The sequence below is a fragment of the Neolamprologus brichardi genome, chromosome 3 (assembly GCF_056152115.1).
Source record: "Neolamprologus brichardi isolate AB-2024 chromosome 3, ASM5615211v1, whole genome shotgun sequence".
In the NCBI taxonomy this organism is placed as follows: Eukaryota; Metazoa; Chordata; class Actinopteri; order Cichliformes; family Cichlidae; genus Neolamprologus; species Neolamprologus brichardi.
This window is the reverse complement of record NC_142106.1, coordinates 61033001-61059395: the sequence shown is the minus strand read 5'-3', so window position 1 is coordinate 61059395 and position 26395 is coordinate 61033001. Positions and strand designations below refer to the sequence as shown.

Sequence of the window (26395 nt, the reverse complement as noted above, 5' to 3'; positions counted from 1 at the left end):
TGGCAGTGACCCTTGTTGGTCAGGCGAGGGATTGCTGGTAGCTGTCTCAGGGATTGCGGAGTGTCCAAACAACGACCCCTGCTGGCCAGGCAAAGATGGTGCAGGCTCCACAATTTGAACTGAGGCTCCCTCTTCTAAGTCACTGTCTTGTCCCATCCCGACCAGATGCTCACTAATTTGTCCCATCATTTCCCTCAGAATATCTGGGAATTCCCTGCCGCTGCGGCGTGCAAGTTGCTTGAGCTCGCCAAGGTAATCTGCAGGGGTCTGGACTCCTGCTGTGGCTGTGCATTCCGCGGCAAGCGATTTTACGCAAAAAGTCAAAGCAGAGTAATTCTTTGACTGCTGAGTATATGGGAAAAATGTATTAAGAGCAGTTAACGCAGAACTATCAAAATATTCAACGATCAGGTTTTTGTAAAACACGCTATTTGTGTCATCCACGAAAATAACTTTTTTTATACGACCGTATTGTTTCAAATAATCAAGAATTTCCTCATCTTTCTCAGTGTTTGTGGCACCAGAAACAATGACAGAATGTGCAATATTGACCCCACTTTCCTGAATAAACTTCATTTTTTCTTGTCGCGGACCTTATCAAAACCACAGAGAATACCAAATATCCAGTTACATCAAATAACACAAAAAACACTCATTCACACATCAGGCTCCTGGCTGGCTCGCCACGTGTAACGCAAAGTTATTTAAGGACTAGTTTTATTGCAATGGATGAGTTTACTGACTGACGCGCAGAAGAAGTAGTTCTTTATGGAGCCTAGATGGTGTGAATGATGAGACCAAAAACTGCAATATCTTGTGCCAACAATATATTGAATAAATGGGGGAAAGGGGAAGTGGAACAAAATAATTAATGCAACACACAACATAAACGAATGCCCACAATTAATTAGAAAAGTAATTGCTGTGATTTTCTGTGCAAGAGTCCTTTTGTTAAGAGTCCTTTTTTGGTCCTTTTCTTTTTAAAGTTCACTTTTAAGGTATTCCTCCTTAGGGTGCAGCTTCATACAGTGGGGAAATATGTCCGTAATCCAAAGACGGCAACGTGGGGGAAAAACAAAGAATGGTCCTACCGGCTCGCCACTTCAATATGAAGAAGATCAGTTCAAAGGGGGGAAAAAAAACCTGACCTGTAGGTCAGAAGAATGTCCATTAACACATCTGGTTCGATTCAGGTTACCGGTAAACAAATACATTTTTCTGCAGTTCTATGTAACAATGCAAATCAGGAATCAGGAATCATCATCATCATAATCATCATCCATCAATGTACAACAGTTAAATTATTACATATTAATCATTAATCATCTTGGCTACGTAGCTTAATCTATACATTCCAGTAGCGTTCGCTACAACCACATACAAAAACAACAATAAAGAAAAACAACTTTCTAACAGACAGCATAGCCGGATTCAAGGCAACACATAACAATAATCATTCAATCCCACTTTGTTCCAAAGTAAGCCCATTAAAGTGCTTAAGTAAATAAAAGAGTTCAAAAACAGCGGTTTTTGAACTGGAGTTCTGCTCGCGGTGGGAACGCCGCCGAACAAAGTCATTTTTTAATCGCGAAAACGATCGACTGCTTACTGACAACAAAAAGGTTGTTTTTGGTAAATATTAAGGACACTTACCGCTGAGGTGAAATGAGTTTATAGATGAATTGAGGGGAGAAAACGCCTCGTTTTCAACGCCGTTCCAAACGCCATAAGCCTACAGCCACAGCAGGAGTCGAACCCGGAAGTATCCCTCCACAGCCGGTTTTCAGAGTTGCCGCGACGTGGAAGGAGCCAATCAGGAGAGTGACCTCAAATCAGCTGACGTGGGTCATGTGACGGGGAGTAGTTGATATGGGTTACACTTCTCTGTCCTATACAGTGAAGACAAAAGGCCTCAAGTTCTGAAAACTCTTCCCCTTCATCATCTTCCATCTCTCTCATCTAAAATCACCAGTATTCTCTGAGTAGAGAATCTTTTCACAATCTTGAATGATAAGGATCCAAGTGGGTGAAGTTTATGTATTTGCTGTGTTCTCCCCAATTTGTAGTTGGGACAGAGTGTGGGAAACTCTCAAAATTACATCCAGTTTAGAAGAAAAACATCGAGTGAAGTGTTTGTTTCATCATCCTTCACAACTCATCAACCAGGTGTCACAAAAATGCAGCAGAACAGTACAAAGCATGTCATACTGGATGGCTGCAACAACCAGAGTTTTACCTACCTTTGGTATTTCTTGACAGCATGAGCGTAATATTTACTGAACAGAGTCGTCTTCTGTAATCTTTTCAGATTCAGATTCAGAACACTGTATTTATTTTCAAGGGGCAATTAGGATACTGACCTTGCCAACCGTACATACAATACACAAACATCACATTGGGGAGACAGGTCAGGCTAGGTAGCTGGCCGGTCAGCTGAGATATTGTCCTTCACCCTGCCAGGTGAAGTAAAGAGTCTTCCAGCCGACCCAGGTGTCCTTGGTTAGGAACAGTCTAAACACAGTCTGTCATCAGGGTGAGATTTGTTATGTTCAGCTCCAGCCTTGAGACCACAGCTGGCGCCGGTATGTTAGCCGCATGAAATGATGGTGGTTTTCTTTGGTGCGAACAACTGCATGTCAATTTGACAGCTGACCTAACAGTCCGTCACTCGTCTCTCAATCTCCCGTTGGAGAGCCACGAGCTTCTCCGAGAGGTTATCAGTTTTGCGCTCAAAGAGCAAAGTCTGAGTGCTCACGGCAGAAGTTGGAGCAGGTGGAGCTTAAAGGGAGTAAGTACTGATATAGAAGAAGAGTTGTGTTTTAATGAAGCTATTTAGTTAACCAATAATTGTATTGCAGTGAAGCTTCTCTCTGCTGCACTGCAGAGTCCACATTGTACACTGGAAACTCTCAGGTCAGGATCCAAACATATCATTAAATGATATTATTGTATAAACAACCAAGCTTTTTAGAGTTGGCAGGTGAACTTTTCTTTATCTTTGGATTGCTTAGGAGATTCTTAATTACTGTCTGAAGATTTTTTTTAGAGTCACATATTTTGTTTTAATGGTAAAACAGAATTATTGTTCAGTTCAATGAGCAGGTAGCTGTGAGAGTCATAATAATGAGGTATGTTTGTATTAAAGATGACTAAACTTGAACAGTAGCTGTGTGACTTACTTTGTTTACTCATGTGTGCTAATGTTGTGAGTAATTTAAAGCTGAAGTAAACTTGTAATGAGTTTAATAGAGTTTCTGAAGTAAGTGTACTTGGAGATATTTATGTGTTTACTAAAGTCCAGGATATTTCAATAACAGGATTGTCATGAAACAGAGCAGAAATGAGCTGAGCTTCTTATCTCATCACTGCGTTCACAGTGAGTCACTTCTCTCTGCTCAGTCTGTAACAAATCAAATTGTTACTGTATAGATTCACGTCTGAATGTTGCCATGTGCTATTAAAACTAAAAGCGATGTTTCCTACACCCACATGGTTCAGTCACACATTAAGTGATGGTAAATAATGTTTGTGTTGAGCACATCATACAGGTCAGCTGCTCCACACAGATCTCAGGTTTACATGCTGGAACAGTGATAATGAAGGATTGTTTGTTTCATACAGATGTGACATGAACAATAACACATCCATGAAATCCTGTTAGGAACACAAACACTATTCTAGCTGGAGAGCATATTTGATGTAGGGGATCATCAACAACAATAATAACTAGTGGTGCAACGGATCACGGTTATTCCGAAATCTGAACTGATCCCACTCCACGGTTTGGTACGCACGTGATCCGAAGATTGGAAAAAGAAAGAAAAATGTATGTGTATGGTGGCGTGGTGGGTCTGTCAAGCGGTAGTTATGGTCAGCGCTAGCGGTCCAAGTGGCGGAGCAGAGGAGTTTGCGGCATTTAAGCAGCCCTTTGCTGCCCAATCCAACCGGCTAAAGCTATTACAGAAGCTACTGCGGTGTATAGCTGCAGATGGGAGGCCATATTCTGTTGTGCAAAACAAGGGGTTTAAACTGTGATGAACGTGCTTGAGCCACGCTATGATATCTCGTTGCGCGTCCACTTCAGTGTGACAAGATCGTTTCAAGCATGTATGAGCAGGAGAAGTTTAAAGTTATGGCTGAACTGTCCCAGGCATCTTCTGTTGCTCTAACTACAAATGGGTGGACCTCCAGGGCAACGGAAAGCCATGTGACCGTGACCGCTCGTTATATCACAGCAGAGTGGTAGATACAAAGCACTGCACTGCCCTATAGATTACATTAGATTAGATGAAACTTTATTTATCCCTCGGGTGGGTTCCTCCGGGAAATTCTAAAACAGGAAAAAAAATCCTGTTTCCAGTAGCACAGCACCGACAGAAGTTGCAGAATGTGAGCAGAAATATACAATATATAAATACAGAGTATACAAAAGGGATAAATAGAATAAATAGGAATAAGAATACAAGGGAACAGCACATTTTAAGTATTGTGAGTCTATTACACCGTTGGATATTAACAAAAACTATTGCACAGTGAAAAGGCACTACAGCTACTTGGTCCCCCTCCTCTGTCCCTGTTTCCCCTCCCTCTCCCCTCCAGAGAGGAGTTAAACAGTTTGATGGCGTGTGGGACTTTTTAAGTCTGCTGGTCCTTGACTTTGGGAGAAGCAACCTGTCACTGAACAGACTCCTCTGGTTGTTTATGGCCGTGCGCAGAGGATGCAGAGGATGCCCAGCATGGTCCATATTGCACCGTAATTTTGTTTTTATATTAAAGTGCATGAAATGAGTCTTCAGTTGAATGTTTTTTAATATGCAAAAAATACTTCAATAAGTAAATGGCGAGTCAAATTTTTGTCTTTTTTTCCTATTTTTGCTGATCCGAAAAGTGATCCGATCCGTGACTTAAAACCGTGATCCGATCCGAACCGTGAGATTTTTGATCCGTTGTATCTTATAATAACTCACCACCACCTCACCATTTGGGTTGATAGCTGCATGTTTATTGATGTAGTCATTTTCTTCTATGTGTATTGGTGCACTTATTTTCTTCTTCCTTCATTTCTTCCTTATTCACATCACATAAAAAGCTGCACAGAGACAGACACTGGACATGTTTAGCCTAGCTTGGTACAAGGACTGGACCCACGGGGGAAATGGCTCCCATTGCTGGATCAAAACATGAAAACAAATCTGCAGTAAAGTTTTATTGAAGTGAACTGTGGTGGTGCCTGGCAGGGAAAAGGGGGAATGATATTTTTTTATTGTAAATATAATTCTCTACAAGTCTTAAAAAAGGAACAATTAAAATGTTCCAGCTGAAAAAATGAAATCGGTTTCAGTTTATGAGCTCTGTTTGTTTTCTTTACAGTTCCAGCCTTTTATATTGAAATGAGCTGCTCATCCCTGTTTAGATGACTCTGCATAAAACAATACAGAGCACATTGGGCTGAATATGGAAGCATCACAGTACAGCTTCACTGAAGCCTTAAAGTCTCTGATATGAAATGAGAAATGAAGCAGCCAGAGCTTTTTCATGAGTGGAAATCCACTGTGACTGTGAGCTGTTGCTACAGCCTCCAGATTAGCCAGCAGCTCATCCTGCTCAACATTTTCTCACCAACTTTAATGGAAGTGTGATGTTTTCAGCTGGAGTGATGGTCAGGGTGGCCTCCCTCTCCTCTTCTTCTCCTCTTCCTCTTTCATTTGTAAAGCCACTTCTGCTGCTTTCATTCATTTGGAAGTCCTGTAGCTGAGTTTGGGAGAGACTAACAGCCTCGGCAGCAGAGGGGAGAAAGTCTGTAACATCACCACTTTACTCTGTTCTACCTGTCACATCATTTTATCAGGAAACAAATATGCTCATGTTTTTACTATGTTTGTCTTGAAGATGTAAGAAGATCACATGGTGCTTTTTATTATTGTGTTGGTTTGTTTCCTGTCTCTTGGATGGAGCCCAGCTGTGCGTGGCCCCTGGGCCTGTGGTCAGAGTGTGTGCTGGATAATCCGGCCCAGGATGAGGCCAAACTGACATGGGATGAAATGTCTGTCACATAATTGAGCCTAATTTAAAAACATCCTCCATAAATATTGAATAATAACAATAATAATAAAGGGTCAGAAGATGACTTGTTGGAATGAAAATGAGCTTGAAGTTTGTCTGCTTTAATAATGTGACTGGAAAAACGTGTTGGACTTCAAATATGTCCATTTCTTTCACACTTCACCTTTAAAAGTGAAGCCATGTTGTTCCTTGAAGGAAAAACACGACTTTTTCCTGTTTTTATGATAAATGTACGACTTTAATGTGAAACATTCAGAGTTTTTTCTCTTGTTCTGTTTGTTGGAAGCTGCTTCCTGTTGGCTTCAGCTGTTTGGAGTTTCTATTTTCTAAACTTCTACATTCTGAACCTTCTTCAGCTCTGAACAGATGATGAAACACTGAATGATTTCAAGCACTTTGTCTAATAAACTTACATCTTTCATTCTTCATACAGATTGTTTGGCTGTGGTTTGTCAGAGATCAGCTGTGATTATCTGGCAGCAGCTCTGAAGTCCAACCCCTCATATCCCAGAGTGCTGGACCTGAGTGTAGACTGCAACAACCTGCAGGATTCAGGAGTGAAGCAGCTGTGTGTTCTTCTGGAGAATCCACGATGTCGATTTGAAGCTCTGAGGTCAGTCACCATGTTTTAGTTGTGCTGAGATGACTATGGCATGAAAGTTGTCCTGAAACTGTGGATCACTAGGCCCGCAGACCTCTATACAGGAAGTCTGGTTCTACTCTTTGTACAACTTCTGATCCCTGATCCTCTGAGTCTGACTCTGTAGATAATGCAGAGTTCTGAGCTGATGTGGGTGAGAGGACTCAGGCAGCCTGACAGAGTTGATGTCCCGGTCTTCCCTGCTTATCCTGATACACACAAACATGAGTATCCTTGCAGGTCAGATCTCATCAGTCACACCTGTTAGTGCAGCTCTCCTCTAGATTGTAGTGCTTGTTAAACTAGGATGATTTTAGGAGCCTGGATCGCAGATCCAAGGGAAGATATTACTTGGAAAGACTAAACCAACCTATTAGAGGTGTTTGCAGTAACATAGATAAATACTCAGATTTACATCTTTATTATCTCACCAAGTGTTGAAAAGTGAATGTGCACAGAGAGGTTGGTGGTGAGATGGGCACTTCTAGCACTGTAGATGTGTTCCAGCTCAGTATTTATGGAAATAATCCGGAGAGCAGGATTCCTTGATGAATGTCACATCTTCTTAAAGTTATAATCCACAGGGAAAACTGTGAAACTGTCAATCTGATATCTACTCAGCCAATCAGGTGTTTACATGCCCTTCACTGATCTTCAGCCCCACCTTATTATCACCCCCTCTCTCTCTGTCACATCTGAATAATCTTCACTTCACATTTCAGTCAGTTCAGATTTCATTAGCACGTTCACTTTAGCATAATCCATTTTAATTTAAACACCTTTCTCTTTAAACTCTGTTTTCAGTATATCCAGTACAATCCTCTTTTTCACTGAGTCACACACATTCAGAGATCAGAGTGTCCTTTGTGTGCTCTCATTCACTCACACTCACTCTCATATGGCTGAAGTCTGTTTCTACACAGGCTAATCTGGGACTCTCCACCATTTGACCCTAGAAATAAAGAAGCTTCTTGGATGAGAGGTGAAAGGTGAAACGTCTTCAAGAAACTTCAAGAAAAAGAAGTCCAGATGCCTTTTTTTCTAAGCTCTTTAGATGACTGCGAACCTTCACAGACACCTCATCAGTGTCACTCTCAGAGCTACCAGCCCTTTGCTACAATCACAAAGCTCTTCATTGAAATCAATGATATCAAAGCTGGAATTAAATGAGTCCAAGTCTTCTGCTGATTCAGCATCACATTCATCTTTGGTCCTTGCTCTGCATCCCCACCATGGACTTCATTCCTTTCCAAGCCAGCCTTGAGTGTCCTTTATTCAACGAATGCTCTGCTTTACTTTTAGACCTGATTTTAGCTGCTTTATCTCTATTTCAACAAGTTTCTGTGCCTCAATCTTTTTCTTCTGTTCCTCATAACAAGACAGCTTCTTCTGACTGAGAAGATGTTGGTGTGATTTACTAATCCAGGGCTGATTTTTGGGGAAAATAGTTCCTGTTTTCAAAGTAATCCCCATTTTTCCCAGAAAGAAATGTAAGTAGAAATAAATGATCTAAGTGAGAACATGAGCCATTAAAAAGGCTATTCTGAGGCTGCTGCCAGTGGTCAAAGCCTCCAACAAAGCTCTGTAAGTCAATATGTGATCATAGCTTTAGTTTTTAAATGTTTATTCTAGTTAACACAGATCAGGTGGGAACAACTCAAATAAAATATCAAAAATATTAAGTGGTCATTGGTACTCAGTTTGTTCAATACTGAATACAATGGAGCACAAATTGTCCACATTTCTGAAATATTTCTGGGTGTAACTGTTACCAAAGTGCAATTTAGACCTGGCCTGTGGTTGTTATCTAAGTGACAATCATCAATTCTACCTAAACAAATACAAAATAAAGAAATTTGACACATTTTGTTGATATCAAAAACACAATGAACAATTCAGTGTTGTTTTACTGCTGTTCTCTCTTCATTTCTTCTCCTCTGATTCTCTCCACATGTTGCTCTGCATAAGTGCTCAGTTTCCTGACAAAAACAAGATTAAATATTGCTAAATATAATAGTATCTCATTACACTTCAACATAAGTGTTTTATTTTTGTAATTGTTTATCTTTTATTTTTCAGACTGAGTCACTGTGACCTGTCAGAGAGAAGCTGTGAAGCTCTGGCCTCAGGTCTCAGCTCTCAGACCTCTAATCTGAGACAGCTGGACCTGAGTAACATCAACCTGAATGATTCAGGCGTGAAGCTTCTGTCTGAAGGACTGAAGAGTCCACACTGTACACTGGAAACTCTCAAGTGAGATCAAGCATTTTTCTTTCATCAATTGACAGAATTAGCAGATTAATAAAAAGGCAGTCCTCTAATAAGAGGAGAAGTGGAGGTGTTTTGAAGGGCAACATACTCTTATGTTAACAAGACAGGAAGTAGTTCCTGGGAACTGTTTCCTTTGTTATTGTCTAAGTAGAAACATGATGGTAAAACAGTGATGCGTTTGCAGAGGTGAATCCACAGCACACAACACAACAATGCTGTTGCGTGCTGAAAGCAGACTTCTCACAGATTCTGAGACTGCAGGTTTCATCACTGTCCAACCAAAATTCACTGAACCAGCAGTAAATGAATATCCAAAATGACGCTTCATGTTTAAAAAACAGATGATCAGGGGGATTTGTGTTTACATCTTTTTTGTGTAATCTGTTCACCTGCTGTTTTAGCTGTTTGGTGGTTGTTGAGATGGTTTTGTGAACTTTTAGCTGAGATTCTGACATTTCTGTAGATACCACACACGTGTAATTACTTTGTATAGCATGAATGGCCATAACGAGGTTTTTAACAGTAATAGAAGTTGTAAAACTTAAGAAAAAGTAGTTAAGTCCAAAACCTTCTACATCTGGTTGCTTGTGAAAAAGAGCAGATCAAACGAGTAGAGAATTACGTTATAATTATAAATCAACAGCACATTCAGGTCTGTGAGACTCATTCAGACACTGAGCCGTGGCTCTGTGCTATATGCACATATTTCTGCATCTCTGCCATTCAGACACACTTTATATATAGTTTAATTTATGTAGTATTCAATACTGAACTTTACATTTAGTCTTTTTAAAGGCATCAATTTTTATTCAGTGTTTTCATAAAAGCCTTATTTTTCTCCATTTACTGCTATTAGGATGAACACGTGAGGTTTAAGACCTGGACGAGTTTGAAACCTTTTGTCCTCCACAATGGAAAATGGGTGGAAATAAAACTGGGTCTCACTTTAGCCAGCTCCTAATTTTATCAGCTCCACTCTCAGCGTCTCCTGTATATCTCCTATATAAATTTTGCACTCAGCTTTGTGGTCTCCAATATCACTGAAATAACTGCTCATTTTGCCTTTTCACTCTTTCCTGACACGCTTGCATTTCAATACAGCTCCCATTTCTCTGTGTACCTGGTCTCTACCACTACCCTTGCTGTCTATGGGACATTTCTGTCTTCTTTAACATAATGGCATGATCCCAGTCCATCTCTTAAAGTGTTTGGCCACATGGTTTGCTCATCAGAATAAAACCTCAGCCGTGCTCACATTGATTATCAACAAGCCTGAAAATTCATCAATATTTGACATATGAAATTATCTCAAGGGCTGGATTTGGCCCACGGGCCATATGTTTGACACCCCTGGTTTACACAGTTTGGTATTCAATGTACAAGTGAGTTAGCTCTCAGCTAACTAGCAGACAAGCTAACTGCTGGGACTGCGTCTTTCTAACAAGAGCGTCAGACACTCAGACTGGTTTTCTTTGTGGATGATGATGTGTTCTCACACTGATCCTTCATGCTGATGCTGCCATCCACCCACTGCTCCTGGATTCCTCATCATCATCTCCATCAGCCCTCACAATACTCCACCGTCATCAGCTTCATGTTTAGGAGCCTGGATGGACAGTAATTCTTTCCATGGGTTATGGTGGGACATTGAGAACTGAAGTCAAACAGAAGTGAGAATGAAAGACTGATTCATTTCTATTTAGTCTTGTGATGTGCAGCTTTGTTCAGAGCATTAAGGCCCAGCAAAGATTACTGAGGTCATAGAGTCACTGATGAAACCTGTGTGCTTATAGAAACTGAAACCAGATGAACCAGAATAGAAGGACATTAAAATGAAGTGTCAGCTACACAAAGGCAAAGCTATTCAGTTGTTGGTGTGAGTTATTTAAATGGAGGATGGAGTCAGACTTTAAGCTGCTGGACTCAGTCACTATATCCTGTTCTCCTCATAGAACCTGGATACACAGACTCACCAGTGACACACAGTGTGGGCTACACACATTAGAAAGTGGATCAGTCACACTTGTGCAACCATTTGTTGTGCTGGGAAACCATGAACACTTTCGCTGTGTCCCATTTCAGGTTCTGCACGCTTGAAGTACGCATTTTAAGTGCGGTTACGTCACCGCCACGCGACGACGGCTGTCCCAATTCGAAGTGTACTTCAAATGCATACTCCAAATGCGCCGTCGATTTCCCCAAATATCAAGCGTGCACGCTTCGTGGTCCCGTATATCCCACAATTCATAGCGCGGCGGTGGGTGTGGATAATTTTGCCGCAAAATACGGCAGAAGGGAGCGGCCGAAAAGTGAACTGTCAAAAGTAAGTACTGAATATGTCGTCACTTATTCATATGCGAATGTTTAATAACGAAGAACATTAAAACATTGCTGTTGGCCACATGTCGGCAAAGTTATGTGACACACTAGTGATTTTTGTACTTTCAGCATTAACTTGGTTTTAAAGCCTCTACTTCTAAATATACATATAGTTGACCTTAATCTTACAGAGAATCTGATGATTTTATGGATAATTAAAGTCAGTCATATATCCACAAACACAACAAGCTGAAAGTCAGTGATATATATATATATATATATATATATATATATATATATATATATATATATATATATCATAATAATCTGACAATACTATAATATTTTTGCACAGTAATGTAGCTTTAAGTATAGCTTTGACAATACTATAATATATTTACATTACCATAGTGAGATGACTTTAGTCTCATGAACAACATTAACTAATTATTATTTACTAGCTAATCTTAAATGACTGTTCAGTACAGAAATGAAGCCCTTGAATCATGTTTTATGGTCCTGTGGTCTCAGCCTCAGATACTCAACTAATCAAAGTGATGTCATGACAAAAATGATTGACCAACAAAACAATTTTCTCCTTCATTTCTGTCAAACAAAGCTGTATGTAACGTGTCTCGCGGTTAGTATCATGGTTGCTAGGCAACCTGAACAGCGCGACGAAGCATATACCGTCCCATTTCACAAGCCTCTCATTTCCGCACTTCTCGTACTTATAGTACGCACCGTACGTAGTACGCGTAGTGCGCATAGTGCGCGTACTTCAAGCGTGCAGACCCTGAAATGGGACATAGCCTATGAATCACCATTAATGGCTTTGTTACAGCAACATTCAATCATGAGTTCAAAAGTAGTGTATTGTGTACTTATTTTAATAGTACTGCAGTTTGAGAAGTGCAACATTCAGTGTGCAGAAACAAATCAGGTGCTTTCTAACAGCAGTGTTCCCTTAAACACAGCAGCAGTTCAAATATTTCTGTCAATCTGAGCTGAAACATGAATCTAATCAAATATCAAAGTTCTTTGCCTCTGCCAGGACGTTAACATTTGATCTAGTTTTTTAAAAGTTCCCCTCAGCGTCCAGAGCCACCAACATACCTTTGATCAACAGCAAGTGAACATTTATAAATGTGTGTTTTCAGAACAGGAAGCAGCAGAACTATTGTTCTGAACGCTCATCAGCTCATTTACTTTGCAGGACTTTGAGTGTGTGAAGTGTGTGTTTGTGCTGGATTTCCTTTGGAGAATCTCAGTCAGAAACAAGACAAAGAAAAACTCTTTCAATAGTCCAGGTTGAGTTGACAACATGAACTGCATTTATCTTCCTCTGACTTGACATGTTCTTCCTCCTCTGCACCGAGCCAGCTGCTAAGACACACAAGCTCATTGACATTTTCTGATGATAAAGAAACTCTCTTCTTCTGTACAATATGAGCAGCAACAGAGAACAACCTTTCACATGTACAGATGTTGCAGCTGTGGCCAAGTACATGTGCTGCATGTTTGGAGCAGCACTCTAATGGACAGGCCTCTGTACTGATGGTGGGCTCTGCTCTGTATCCACCACACTGTTCTCAGCTGAGTCTTCCTCCTGTTCACACTCTGATGAAGCACCAATAGGGCCAACGTTTTCTCTGGTGGCTCGGATGTTGTTGCTTCCACAGGTTTCCCTCCAACAACCCTCTGTTCCTTCAGTAAGTTCAGTAAGATCTGGGTAAACACTTGAGCTCCTTGAATCTGGCTCCAGTGCAGCAGCAGTTTTCACATATACAATGTTGGCTTTTTGCTTGCGTGTCTCCAGGTCTGTTCTGAATGTAGACTTGAATTTGACCACGTAGGCGGGGTCATCATCTGAGCTCTCAATCACCTGAGAGAGATGACAAAACACAGAATCACACAGCATGAAACCAACGTTTCTCCTCCCAGAAGTTCAGTCACAGACCTGCAACAGAAACAAGAATCAAAGATTCAAATGACGCAGAGCATTCATTTAATTATATCCACAAACATGTCCTCTACATATTCATGCTGTATTTACACACACATACAGAGGCTGTTTATCTCTCACACACAGACAGGACACTGAGAAATACATCATGTTAAATATACCTGCAGGCTTCCAGCTGTGCACTTTGTCCCTGTTAGCTGTGATTGCCATGGCAACCTTGGTGTTGTGCGCGATGCAGGGACGTGTTCAAAAGCAGACGTCTGGCAGCAGCATCATATTTGATGCACTATCTGTACTGAGTGTGCTGACTTTATTTCAAATGTCCCACTGCTGTGCAACATCAATCACATGTTCTGCACGTTTCTGTAACTCCCAGATAACCATGGTTACCCAGCTACGTCCAGTAGTCTCCAGATAGACCAACAGCTGGTTCATGTTGTAACACCGTGGCTTTCGAAGTCTCTCCTTTTTCTACAGCTCATGTGTTCTTCTTGTGATGGTGCGTCCTGAGGGAGGCTCATACATGCCGTCATTTGTTGATCCTAAGAACGTTCCTCAGACCGACTTCTTCAACAACACTAATCAGCCTGCAGTTTGTAGTTACTCACCTCACTGTGGCGTTTGTTAGCTTGTCTGTTTTTGGTTTATCTAGACTCTTCCCACCAGCTGAATCTACGTAGTCTGCCCAAGCCTCCGACCTCTGTTTATTTGGGTGGTTTGATTGCTGCCATCAACAGCGTGTAATGCATTTAAGTGATACTTCAGACATGAAGTACTCCGGTGATAAAAAACTCAACTTTGCTTCCAGATAACTTTAGTTGTATCAACACTGCCTCCTGGAACAGTTTAAAATGAACATGTCAAAGATCTGTACCTGTCGCCATGTTTCTGTCCCCGCCCCTTTCTTTCTGTCCTGGGTCATGTGAGCGCTGCAGTAGTATTAGGCCCACCCTCAATGCTCTCATTGGCTGAGACGCATAATGACGCCCATTTCAAGCCAGCACTGATCAACATCCCTCCTGTGACTCATGGCTTTTATATTCAGAGCCAGTGAGCACTTTCACAATAATCATGATTTTAAAAACTGTGATTAAAATAATTGCTGACGTTAATCAATTAATGAGTTAACGAGATAATAACAGGTTAAGTTGCCCTAATAATTAGACTTTGATGACAAACTGATGTGATCTCCATGTTTCCTTTGTTGGACTGTGGGCGAGTGTCAGAACTTAATGTACTGAGTAACATGTAGAGTTTAAACATGTGTCAGTTCCAGTTTTAGAGCTCTAAAGTGCAGCTATCATGTTAGGAACATGTTAGGAATAGACAGGAACACTGAGCAGACTGAGGTCAAATCTTTATTTTACCACTCGCTGCATTCTTGATGTTCATGAATTAAGCAGGTTCATGATTGTCTGCAGCGTTAATCTCATATTTCCATTAAAAGTGTTGAATTTGACTGTTTGATGTTCTTTATGATCTCTAGCACCAGTTCATCTGTAGGCTGAGCTCAGTCCATCCATTTAGTGAAATGATGTTTAAAGGTATCCTTGTTCTGTGAGCGTGCACAGATCCTGAAGCAGAAAGCCTGGGTTAACAGAGAGTGATCATCACTGTGATGATGCTCATCATCTCTGACTGGGATTTGAGGTTTTGTCAAAGCAGCAAAGAAAGCCTGGCTATGTTGGACTGGGTGTGGAAGCAGCTCCCAGTTTGAGTTCAGAAGACAGACACCCTCTCTACTTTGAAGATCAGCTGCAAACTTTCCTTTTTGATAAAGCTTATATTTCGAGCTGGATCAGGTGACCCTGAACCATCCCTTATTTATGCTGCTATATGCTCAGGCTGTTGGTGGACTTCCCATGATGCTCTGCTTTCTTCTCCCCTCTTTTCACTCCTGATGCTTTTATATGTCACTACTGCATGTCCTTAACCTTTGTCTTCTGTCTCCTTAGTTTGTGTTTTATTCTTGTCTCTCTGAGCTAATCTCTTCTCTTTCCCCTCACCCTGCAACCAGTCATGGTAGATGCTCCTCCTGGAGCCTGTTTTCACTGGGAGGATCTTTGTGTCAAAGGGAGTTCTTCTTCCCACCATCACCAGGTGCCGCTCACAGTGAATTGTCTGATGTTTGGGGCTTTCTCTCTAATATTGGAGGCTGTTACCTTACACTGTTAGACAACTTCAGATGACTGTTGTTGTCTGTTGGGTATTGTCACGTATAAATAAAGTTACATTAAATGGATGTAAATGGATAGATGTTATTGTGACAGACAGTTTGTTGTTTTGTGTGTCTGCAGCCTGTCAGGCTGTCTGATCACTGAGGAGGGCTGTACTTCTCTGGCCTCAGCTGTGAGCTCCAAACCCTCCCATCTGAGAGAGCTGGACCTGAGCTACAATCACCCAGGTGACTCAGGAATGAAGCTGCTGTCGGCTGGACTGAAGGATCCAGGCTGGAGACTGGACACTCTCAGGTATGAAGAATGTCTGATAGAGGAGCAAGAGCTGGAAAAATTTCCTGTGTCCTTCACTCACTTCCTGTTAGTTTCTTGCAGATGAGACATGAACAATCACACATGCAGGAATATTTTCACGGACAGACACAGTAGTCTAGCTGGATTGTACATGGATATTTATGTAGGGGGTCTCTAAGGAGTCTGTTTGCAGGAACATCTAGGTCACAGGTGTACCTGAGATAGATGCCAGTGTACCTAATAAAGTGTCAGCTAACATTTGGAAATGGAAGCTTAAATAATGATAAACTCTACAATCACAGCTGAATTCAAAATAAATTTGTTCTCAAGTACACATTTTACTGTTATTGTTCTCAAACAACAGAATGAGAATGAAATATTGATTCTGACAGGGCCCATAAACAGCATTAGCTTAGCACCATTAGCTTATCAGAGTTTCCATAATGGTCATACAAATCCTTAGCAGAGCAAATTGGCCTTCTTAGCAATAGCTGCTCAAGTTGTAGAAAGCAAGGGAAAACAGTATTAGCATAAGCTGCTAATGGCAGCCTACTTAGCATAAACTCTTCACATCATTATAACGCAAAGGAAAGGAGTCACTCATGGCAGCCTATTTAGCATTGACGTCTCACATCATTATAACACAAGAGAAAAGGGTATTAGCGTTTGCTACTAATGCTTATTCACCTCAAATTTGCTTTAGCTGCTAATAGTAGACTACTTAGCATTAACTCCTCACTAATATAATGCTAATTTAAATCAAATTAGCATTAGCTGCTCATATTGTTATAAGGAAAGAGAAAACGGTATTAGCATTAGCTGCTAATAAATATTCACCCCTAATTAGAATAAGCCGCTAAAAGCAGCCTACTTAGCATTAACTCCTCACTTCGTTGTTACCCAACGGAAAAGAGTATTAGTATTAGCCACTATCATTTTTAATAAGTAAGAGAAAACAGTGTTCGCATTATTGAATAATGCTAATTCACATTATATTAGCATTAGCTATTTACAACAGCGTACTTAGAATAAGCCGCTCACATTGTTAAAAAGTAAGGGAAAACAGTATTAGCATTAGCACATAATACTAATTCACGTCAAAGTCGTGTTAGTTAATAACGGCAGCCTACTTAGCATTAACTGCTAACTAATATAATGCTAATTCACACCAAATTAGCATTAGCTACTCAAGTTGTTACAAAGAAAGAGAAAACGGTATTAGCATTAGCTCCTAATAATTATTTACCCCTAATTAGAATTAGCCGCTAATGGCAGCCTACTTAGCATTAACCCCTCATATTGTTATAAAGCAAGTGAAAAGTGACAGCATTATCGGATAATGCTAACTCGCATCAAATTAGCATTACCTAATAACAGCAGCCTTCTTAGCATTAGCTGCTCACATTAATATAATGCAAGGGAAAAGAGTTAGCATTAGCGGAGGATGCTAATTCATGTCAAATTAGAAAATATGGTATTAGCATTAGCTGCTAATGGTTATTCACCTAAAATTAGAATTGGCCACTAATGGCGTCCTATTTAGCATTAACTCTTCACATCGCAGGGGAAAAGTTAAAATTGAATGAAAAACAGTGTTCACATTAGCTACTCATATTGTTAAAAAGTACAAAAAAACATTGTTAGCATAAGCTGATAATGCTAATTCACCTCAAATTAGTATTAGCTTATAACGGCAACCTACTTAGCATTAGCTGGTCACATTGTTATAAAGCAAGAAAATATGGTATTAGCATTAGCTGCCAATTCCTATTCACCTAAAATTAGCATTACCTGCTAATGGCAGTCTACTTAGCATTAACTCCTCACTAATGTAATGCTAATTAACATCAAATTGTCTTTAGCTTTAGCATTAGCTTTTAGCATCAGCCTACCTAGCACTAGCTGCTCACATTTTTAAAAGGGAAGAGAAAACGATATTAGCATTAGCTGGTAATAATTATTCACCCCTAATTAGAATTAGCCGCTAATGGCAGCATACTTAGCATTAACTCCTCACGTCGTTATAATGCAAATGAGGCTAACTTGCATTAAATTAGACTGCTGTTATTAGCTATTGCTATATAGCAGTAGCTGCTCACATTGTTGTAAAGCAAAGGAAAACGATATGAGCATTAGGTTCTAATGCATATTTTCCTTAAATTAGACGTAGGTGCTAATGGCGGCCTACTTAGCATTAGCAGCTCAGATGTTGTAATGCTAGGGAAAAGAGTGTTAGCATTAGCCGTTCACATTGTTATAAAGTTAAGGGAAATAGTGTTAGCATTAGCTACTCACATTGTTAAAAAGTAAGTGTTAGCATTAGTGCATAATGCTAATTCACATCAAATTAGAATTAGTTAATAACGACAGCCTATTTAGCATTAGCAGATAATGTTGACCCTGGCCCACTGGAAAAGTTAAGAACTAAACATTTAGGAGTGTTTCTCGATAGCTCTTTCTCATTTGAGAAACAAATGAATTCTGTTATTAAAACCAGCTGTAAGGTTTATATTGTTGATTGTCATTTATGCTTAGAAATATTTACTCATATATGCTTAGAGTTGTATAATTGATTGCATGACGATAGAGGTTTGATCCTTAGGAGTCTGTAAAGACTTTGTGTGCCTTCCAGAGTGCTCTGGCATGCACACACCACTTGGGGCCGTGAGAGAGGTCGTACCCTCTCTTACTGATTTATGGTGTAGGACAGGGGTCTCAAACTCAATTTAGCTGGGGCCGCTGCAGGCAGAGTCTGGGTGAGGCTGGGCCGCATTAGGTTTTCCACAAGAAAGGCATGGTTAAAAAATTCCAATCTTCTCAAATCTCTTTATTTTTATTTTTTAACACAAAATATGAAAAATAAATAAAAAAATGAAGAATTAATAAGAAAATAAATCAATCTGTAATACATAAATAAAATAATAATAAGATCTTTTTAGTCAGTGAACTTATGTGTTTTTTTCAGTCTTCTATATCTGCTGTATTTAGATTGAAATGTCTGTATTAACAGTTCTATAACCTTCTTCTGAACAATGAACGGTTCTTCTGAACATGGCTTCTCTTGCCTACTCCTTGCTGCTAGAGACCTGGTTAGTAAACCTAGTGTTAAGCCCCTGGATCTTATTTGGTTGATGCATTTCACAACAATAGACATCACATTGTCAAACTTCAGGCATTTGCTGCAAAGGACCTGCTGATGGATAATGCAGTGCAGAGCAATGGCCTCCTCCACGCCTTCCTCTTCCAGTTTTTTTTGAACAAGTGCCACCAGTCCATTTTTCCTCCCTGTCATTGATGGCGCTCCATCTGTTGTTATTCCAACAAACCTCTTCCATGGCAAACCAACATTCTCAATGGCATCACACAGCTTGTAAATATCTGCTGAGCGGTGGTCTGGCCATGCATTGGAATTACTGTGAGCAGCTCCTCCATCACTTCAAAACTGTCATCAACACCACGGACATACATTGGGAGCTGGGCAGTGTCGGTGATGTCTGTGGTCTCATCAAGAGCGACTGAGTATACACTGAAACATTTGGCTTTCTCACACAGTTGGTCATAAATGTCACTTGACAGGTCAGAAATGCGATCTGCTGCGGTGTTGGCAGAAAGGCTGATGTTGCTAAACTGACCTTTCTTTCCCGGACAGACTATATTTGCAGCCTGCAATATGCACTTTTAGACAAATTCACCTTCTGTGAATGGCTTCCCTGCTTTAGCAATCATCTCACTAACCACGTGGCTTCGACTGCTGCATTATTCTCTTTGGTTGCTTTCTTGAAGAAATCTTGCTGCCTCAGTAGATCTGTTTTAAGACTGGCAACCCGGTTCGCTCTCTCATCTCCCTGGTATTTTGCATCCACCTCAGCATGTCTAGTTGTGTAATGACGTTTCAAATTGTATTCCTTGTGCACCGCAACTTTCTCTGTGCAAATAAGACAGGTCGGGGTGCCCCTGTGATCAACAAAGAAATACTGCATTTCCCACTTTCCCTGAAATTGTCGGTGCTCATCACCAACCTTTCTCTTCACCGCAGGCTTTGAAAAAGACATGTTTGGGGCTATGTAACATTTATAATTCTACTTGGTGTCACTGTCGCATTGAAGTTTCAATCAAGCGTTTAGCCGACGGACGGGGAACGTCTCAACGCGTAGAGAACGTCATTTCTGCTTCTTTTTCTTGCAACCGTAGCACGGCGATCGGCAGATAAAAAGCCAGTAGCAGTCTCCTTTGTTTTTACGCTCGATGTTCATGTCTTTCATGACGACATGAACACCGTAGCGTTTGCAGATGGTAGAAAGTGCAGGGATAGCGAGCGCAAAAAAGGCGACTGCTCACGGCGCCGGGCTGTTGTTACAGGAGAAAGAAGCGGAACTGACACCGTGACATATAACAAATAACATCACCTGTTTCTGATGTTAGTTGTTTTGACTGCTTTTACATTATATTGAAGTCAAGTGAAGGAACATCAAGCCCGGCTGGTGTCCCCTGAGATCCATATCCCACCCTGATTGGTGGGTTAATTCATCTCCGCACACAACACTGTAAAGTGTCATATTATCAAACTAACATTAAATTTTCCTATTAAGGTGGGGGCCAAAAACTATTGTCCTGCGGGCCGCAATTGGCCCGCGGGCCGCGAGTTTGAGACCCCTGGTGTAGGAGGACACCTACTCTGTGTCTGCTTAAGTATAAGAGCCCTTTGTTAGGGGGACCACTGGACTCTTAGCACCAGCTTTGGGGTCACAGGGTCACATCTGGAACACACACACACACACACACACACACACACACACACACACACGCACACACACACACACACACACACACACGCACACACACACACACACACACACACACACACACACACACACACACACATACCTACACTATGCACATACTGGTACTCTTTGTTCATACCTGTGTAAGACGTCATATGTTAATGAACTTATGCATATTCATGTAACCTCAATAAAGAGCAGTGTTACGAGGGAGCAGACGAGAGCGACTGAGGTCAAGTGAAGGAACGGCGCTGTCACAGTTCTCTCCCTCATGAATTGTCTGGTTCCAGCGGTGGGTCTGTGCTAGACGACCCATCACCAGCTTTTTCCACTGGTTACCAGTACGTGGTAGAATCCACTTCCAGATCTGGTTGTTTGTCTTTAAATCTCTGAATGGATTGGCTCCATCTTATCTCTCTTTAACAAAATAATCCAAGTCGAGCCCTCAGGTCTGCAGATAAGTAGCTTCTGACCAGAACTAGACGTAAAAACAGAGGTGAGCTTTATCGATCGCTGCAGCCAAACTCTGGAACAGTCGCCCTTCACATCAGGTCGTCACCAACACTCGACATTTTTAAAACCCGGTTGGAAACACATTTGTACTCTGTAGCTTTCAATTCTGACGAGTCTTTATAGTAATTACTGTGTATGTTTCCTATTTTCTCTCTACTCTGTGCAGCACTTTGGCTCAAGCTGTTTTTAAATGTGCTGATAAATAAATGTAGATTTCTTTGAATAAAACAGTGGAGCCGAGCTTTGAGCTCAGTGTGTAACAGTGTGTGTATGAGAGCCATGTAATGTCCATGTGTGCATGCTGACTGTGCTGCTCTGACCCCCCTCCTCCTTTCAGGGTGGAGCCTGCTGGAGTCCGATGGTTGACACCAGGTCTGAGGAAGTGTAAGTGTGTTTTTAATGGGATTCATGAAAACAAAGCAGCACACATTCAACCATCTTCATCATGTCAGGAGTCATCATCAAAGTGTCAATCAATGAACAGATGATGGATCAATAACTGCAGCTGGATTGTGTTTGTTCTCTCCATCAGATTCCTGTCAACTCACAATCGACACAAACACAGTGAACACAAACCTCCAACTGTCTGACAACAACAGGAAGGTGACACATGTGGAGGAGGTTCAGTCATATCCTGATCATCCAGACAGATTTGATGTTTACTGGAAACAGCTGCTGTGTAGAAATGGTCTGACTGGTCGCTGTTACTGGGAGGTCGAGTGGAGAGGAAAAGTTTATATATCAGTGAGTTACAGAAGCATCAGAAGGAAAGGAGGCAGTGATGACTGTTGGTTTGGAAACAATGATCAGTCCTGGAGTCTGATCTGCTCTGATGATGGTCCTGAGTCTGTTAGGCACAACAGAATAAAAACATCCATCTCCTCCTCCTCCTCCTCTGTCTCTAACAGAGCAGCAGTGTATGTGGACTGTCCTGCTGGCACTCTGTCCTTCTACAGAGTCTCCTCTGACTCTCTGATCCACCTCCACACCTTCAACACCACATTCACTCAAACTCTTTATCCTGGGTTTTGGTTCTATCCTGGTGCCTCAGTGTCCCTGTGCTGAGTGGGGTGTAAAGAGTGTCTCCTGTTACAGAAACACTCTGACTGTTGAACAGATAGTTCAGTCTGTACATGTCTGTCTCTTTCACTCACAAACACGTTTTCAGATTCATGGATTCAATCAGTTGATGTTTGAAACTCTTCTAAATGATTCCTTGTAAACTTCTTCCTCTTCAGTCACAAACAAACAGGAAGTGATGTCACATGTGTTCCTGTCCACACAGCAGAATGAGTCTATTGCTGACAGTGATGTACAAACAGAGTGAGCATTTCTGAGGCCCAAAATAAACTGAGTAGTTCACTGAATGAACAATGGACTGTGAGCTCAGTTCCTTCATCATTAGTATGGATTATATATGTATATGTATTATATTAGTATCATATATATCAGGTGCTGCTGCTGCTGCTTTCAGTCATTGTGCAAATGTGCTGTTTGTAAGGTTGTAAAGCTGCAGTCAGCTGAGACTGAAGAAGTCACCTGATCAGTGAGCAAACGTTTCTGAAAACGTCCAGATGAACAGAATCAACCTTTTGGGATCAGCCAGCGATGCAGCATCATTGTTGTTCAGGTTCAGAGCTTTGCAGGAATGAACTGATGACCAGAAACAGCTGCAAAGTCCAATAAAATACCAGCTGGAGTTCAGCTGCATTTGAAGAAGTCAAAGAAAAGTAAGGATGGCAAAGGGCGATGTTTTCTTCCAAAGAACTGAAAACATGGTCGACGCCTCATTAGAAGAATAATCTGGACATTTGTGAGGAACTCTAACCAAGAAAGCAACACAAGAAAGCAACGTCAAACAGATCCAACAGACAGTTTCCATGACTGGAAGTGTTGAGTGTAAAAATGCTACATTGCATTATTGCATCCTCTCACCACAGGAGGTGCTGTTGGCACCACTGATTGCTGATCAGCTGTTCTCTGATGATCTGATTGATACTGTGAATAACGGGACTCACTGAACTCTGTGACACAGTGAAGATTACAGAGTTTAACTTCAACATCTGACTGACGTCACACAGACAGAAGGATGAACCAGTGAGGCACAGAACACAGTTACTGGAGATACTGGATCAGCTCCATGTGAACCTCTGATGGAGAAGCTGCTGAGCCAGAGAAACATCAGGACATGACAGGCAGCTGCACTTATCTAACAACATGTAGCAGAGCTGATCTATGTTAGAGGATCTATCACAGCAGCTGAAGCCAAAGTCCAACACTGGATAGCAGCTGAGCCTGTGCTGAGTGTAGTGTTACAGGAAAAGGGCAGAAACACTGACACTGGTAGCTCACAGTGATGCTGACTGGGGCACAGAGCTGAATGATGCAGCATCAGGACACTGTTTCAGTCTGACTGACAGAGAAACCTGTAGCTGTATCTACATGTGAGGCAGAGGCTACACAAGCAGCTTTCTATGTTTCACAGTGACTGAGATCTTCAGTGGGGGTGGACATGCTCCTGTACAGACCTCTGAGGAGAACCAAGGTGCAGTCAAAGAGTCCAGTCTGTCCTCACAGATGTGAACATGTGGTTTCATCAGGTCTGCTGTCAGCTAGCAGGCTCACATCAGAATCACTGTTCCTGAAAAACACAGTCTGTGTGACATCATCAGTCAGCTGATCGTCCCAGATCTGAATGGTTTCTGTCTCTACTGAGGAAGTCAGAGAATATCACTGAGGTGTGGATCAGGTCTGAGTGAGCTGTGGAGGGACAGCTTTAAACAGTCCACAGGTCTCACGTCCTGCTCAGTCTGGTAGCAGATACCTCGTATTGTTCCAGATGTGCTGACATCACCAGCAGCAGCAGCACAGCTGTGTGATACGATGAATCTCAGTTATTGATCCAACACACAGTAAATACAAAGATCAGGATTTCTGAGAGTAATCATTATGAGTCTGAACACATGATCACTGAATGTTAGTCTCCACAATAATAAGCTAACACAAGCAAACACAGCTTTCAGCTCTTATTTTGAAACTGGCTTATTTAGAGAGCTGTGATGTGAGCGTGCCTGGCTCTGAGGCACTTGGGTCAGCCTCTGTTGTTTAGAAGTGTTACAGACTGTGAATGACACAGACCTGTCAGTTTTCATGTTTGTCTGTAACACAGCTCAGGGGCTCCATGCTGAACGCATCCATCCAGTATTATTGATCCAGTACTAATACCAGCATTGGGATCAATACTACAATACACAATCACATGTGTCCACGTGATGCAGTTTGAAGAGCAATAAGATGTCTCTGTATGAGGAGGCGGGGTCACAGGAGGTTCACAGAAACTCTGCAGCAGCATCATCAGCTCACATGGAAACTTTGATGATTCACTTCTGTGGTGTTTTTACAGAAACACGTCACAAAATTAGCTCCACCTGTTTTGTGTGTGAGCTTTGAGTTTCTTGTCTTCATTCTGGATTCTTGTGTTGCTGTTTTTACACACAGCAGATATTTCCTGGTTGCTTCCTTGATGACCACATGAAGCTTTCTGAAGCTTGGATTGAAAACGCTTCATTACTCAAAGCTTTCCAACACAGGCCTCTGTGCTGCCATCTGGTGGACAAACATATGAAGTGCAGCGTGAAGCTACAAATGAAACTGCTTCAGCTACGTTTATATATAACATACTATAACCTATATAACTATATGTATAGTGTATTATGTAGGTTTTAGAGCTGGGGGTAGAATTGCTGATGGCCTGGTTGTTATTTATGTTCCCCATGGTTCACCAGCTCTCACACAACATCAGCACCAATGATCCACGTCCTTATAAACCTCTGAATCAGGTCCTGAAGCTGTGACGTCCTGAGTGAAGACCTCACTGATCACATGACTCTGGTCACCTGGACTCAGTGTTTCTGAAGCAGTGTGCTGGGTTTTTAAAAATACGTGGCTGCTGCCTGATGTTGGGCCCACAGAGGAAGACGACTCACTCGCTCTTCTTCACTTCCTCCTTAAACATGTGGAAGGAGAGCAAAGTGCTGCCAGACTCTTATTTCTGACAGGAACAGAAGAAACCACAGCAAACTGTTCCAGTTCTTCATCTTCATCACAATCTATTTATTTCTGATGGTGTCTTCAGTCTGAGGGTTTGAAGTTTCCATGTCTGTGTGATGTGTGGTGTGAAGGCTGCTGGTTAAACTGGGACTCACTGTTTAAAGCACTGAGTGCTCATAGAGAGATGCTCCATGAGTCCCAGTACAGACTACAAACATGGTGGAAACTTAGCTTTGATATCCACACACTCTGCACGTCTGTGAGTAACTGTGATGAAGATGTGCAGAGATCTGTGTACAAACAGGAGAAAGACTGTAAAGACTCTGTGCTTCTAACAGCCTCTGTTAACATATGTGAGGCTGTTTGTTGTTGTTGCCATGGAGCTTTTCACTGTTTGGGTCAGCAGGTCATGTGATCAGGTTTGTTCTGTGAAAGCTGGACGATGGTTCAGTGTCAGGGTTTGTTTGCATTCATCAATAAATATCTAAATAAATCAAAGACTCCATGTTTGTTCTTTCATCATGTGACCTCTGCTCATCCATCTCTGTGTGTATCAGGATACATTTAGTTCATAATACACAGAAAAATCAGAGTTATTACCTGTAATAAATGTGAAAGTAAAGATTCCTGCAGTGATAACCAGGCAGGACTGAAACACATCCAAGCTGTCACCACGGTAACAGCACCGTCCATCCACAGGTGAGGGGAGGAGCAAAAAGAGGGACTTTCACCATTTTATACTAAAAACACTCAACTAATGTTTCTAATATGAAACAAATAAGCCCACATTAATGTGAGCATTTATTCAATAATAATAATAATGATTTCCTCCTGATTTCATTTCCATAGCAGAGAAAACTGTGGTGTATATTGAGGTGGAGGGTGTGGTCTATGGCTCAGGTGTAGAGTGAGGGTGGGGTGCACCACAGCAGCATGCTGGGACTGCTGAGGGTGGAGGAGGGAGTGATGATGACATCAGAGCTGCAGCAAAGCAGTCAGCAGCACAGAGACCAGTGAATACACAGTCTGTTCATCTTTGCATAGATACAATATATAGCACAATATTGAATGACAGAGACATGCTGTGTGAGCTTCCACAGATACACTGACGTCAGTATCCAGAGTCCTCCTGCTGCTCCCCCCTCAGAGCCCCGTGATCAGCACCAACACATTCAGTTAGATGACAGAGTCCAGCTGCAGCTAGAATCAGCTCCCCTCTGTGAACAACAGCACAGCGTCAGTGTTTCACACTCAGTGAAAGGAGGAAACAGCAGAAGAACACCATGTGTGCTACGTTTCCCAGGACACACTACAAACTGCA

The 26395-nt window shown here is 41.5% G+C and overlaps 1 protein-coding gene across 4 annotated transcripts in view; it reads left to right on the top strand.

Annotated features, from left to right (window-relative positions):
* LOC102777248 (NLR family CARD domain-containing protein 3-like) overlaps positions 1 to 26395 on the top strand; it is a 1099208-nt gene that overhangs the window by 470686 nt on the left and 602127 nt on the right. For 3 of the 4 annotated variants that reach the window (XM_087837900.1, XM_087837902.1, XM_087837899.1), the window contains one exon: positions 21557 to 23511. The exons of the other annotated variant lie outside the window; for it this stretch is intronic. In XM_087837900.1, the coding sequence (XP_087694026.1) occupies positions 21557 to 22089 (533 nt within the window). In that variant the 3' untranslated portion in view covers positions 22090 to 23511. Of the gene's footprint in view, positions 1 to 21556; positions 23512 to 26395 lie in introns of those variants that run through there. 4 annotated transcript variants of the gene reach the window in all.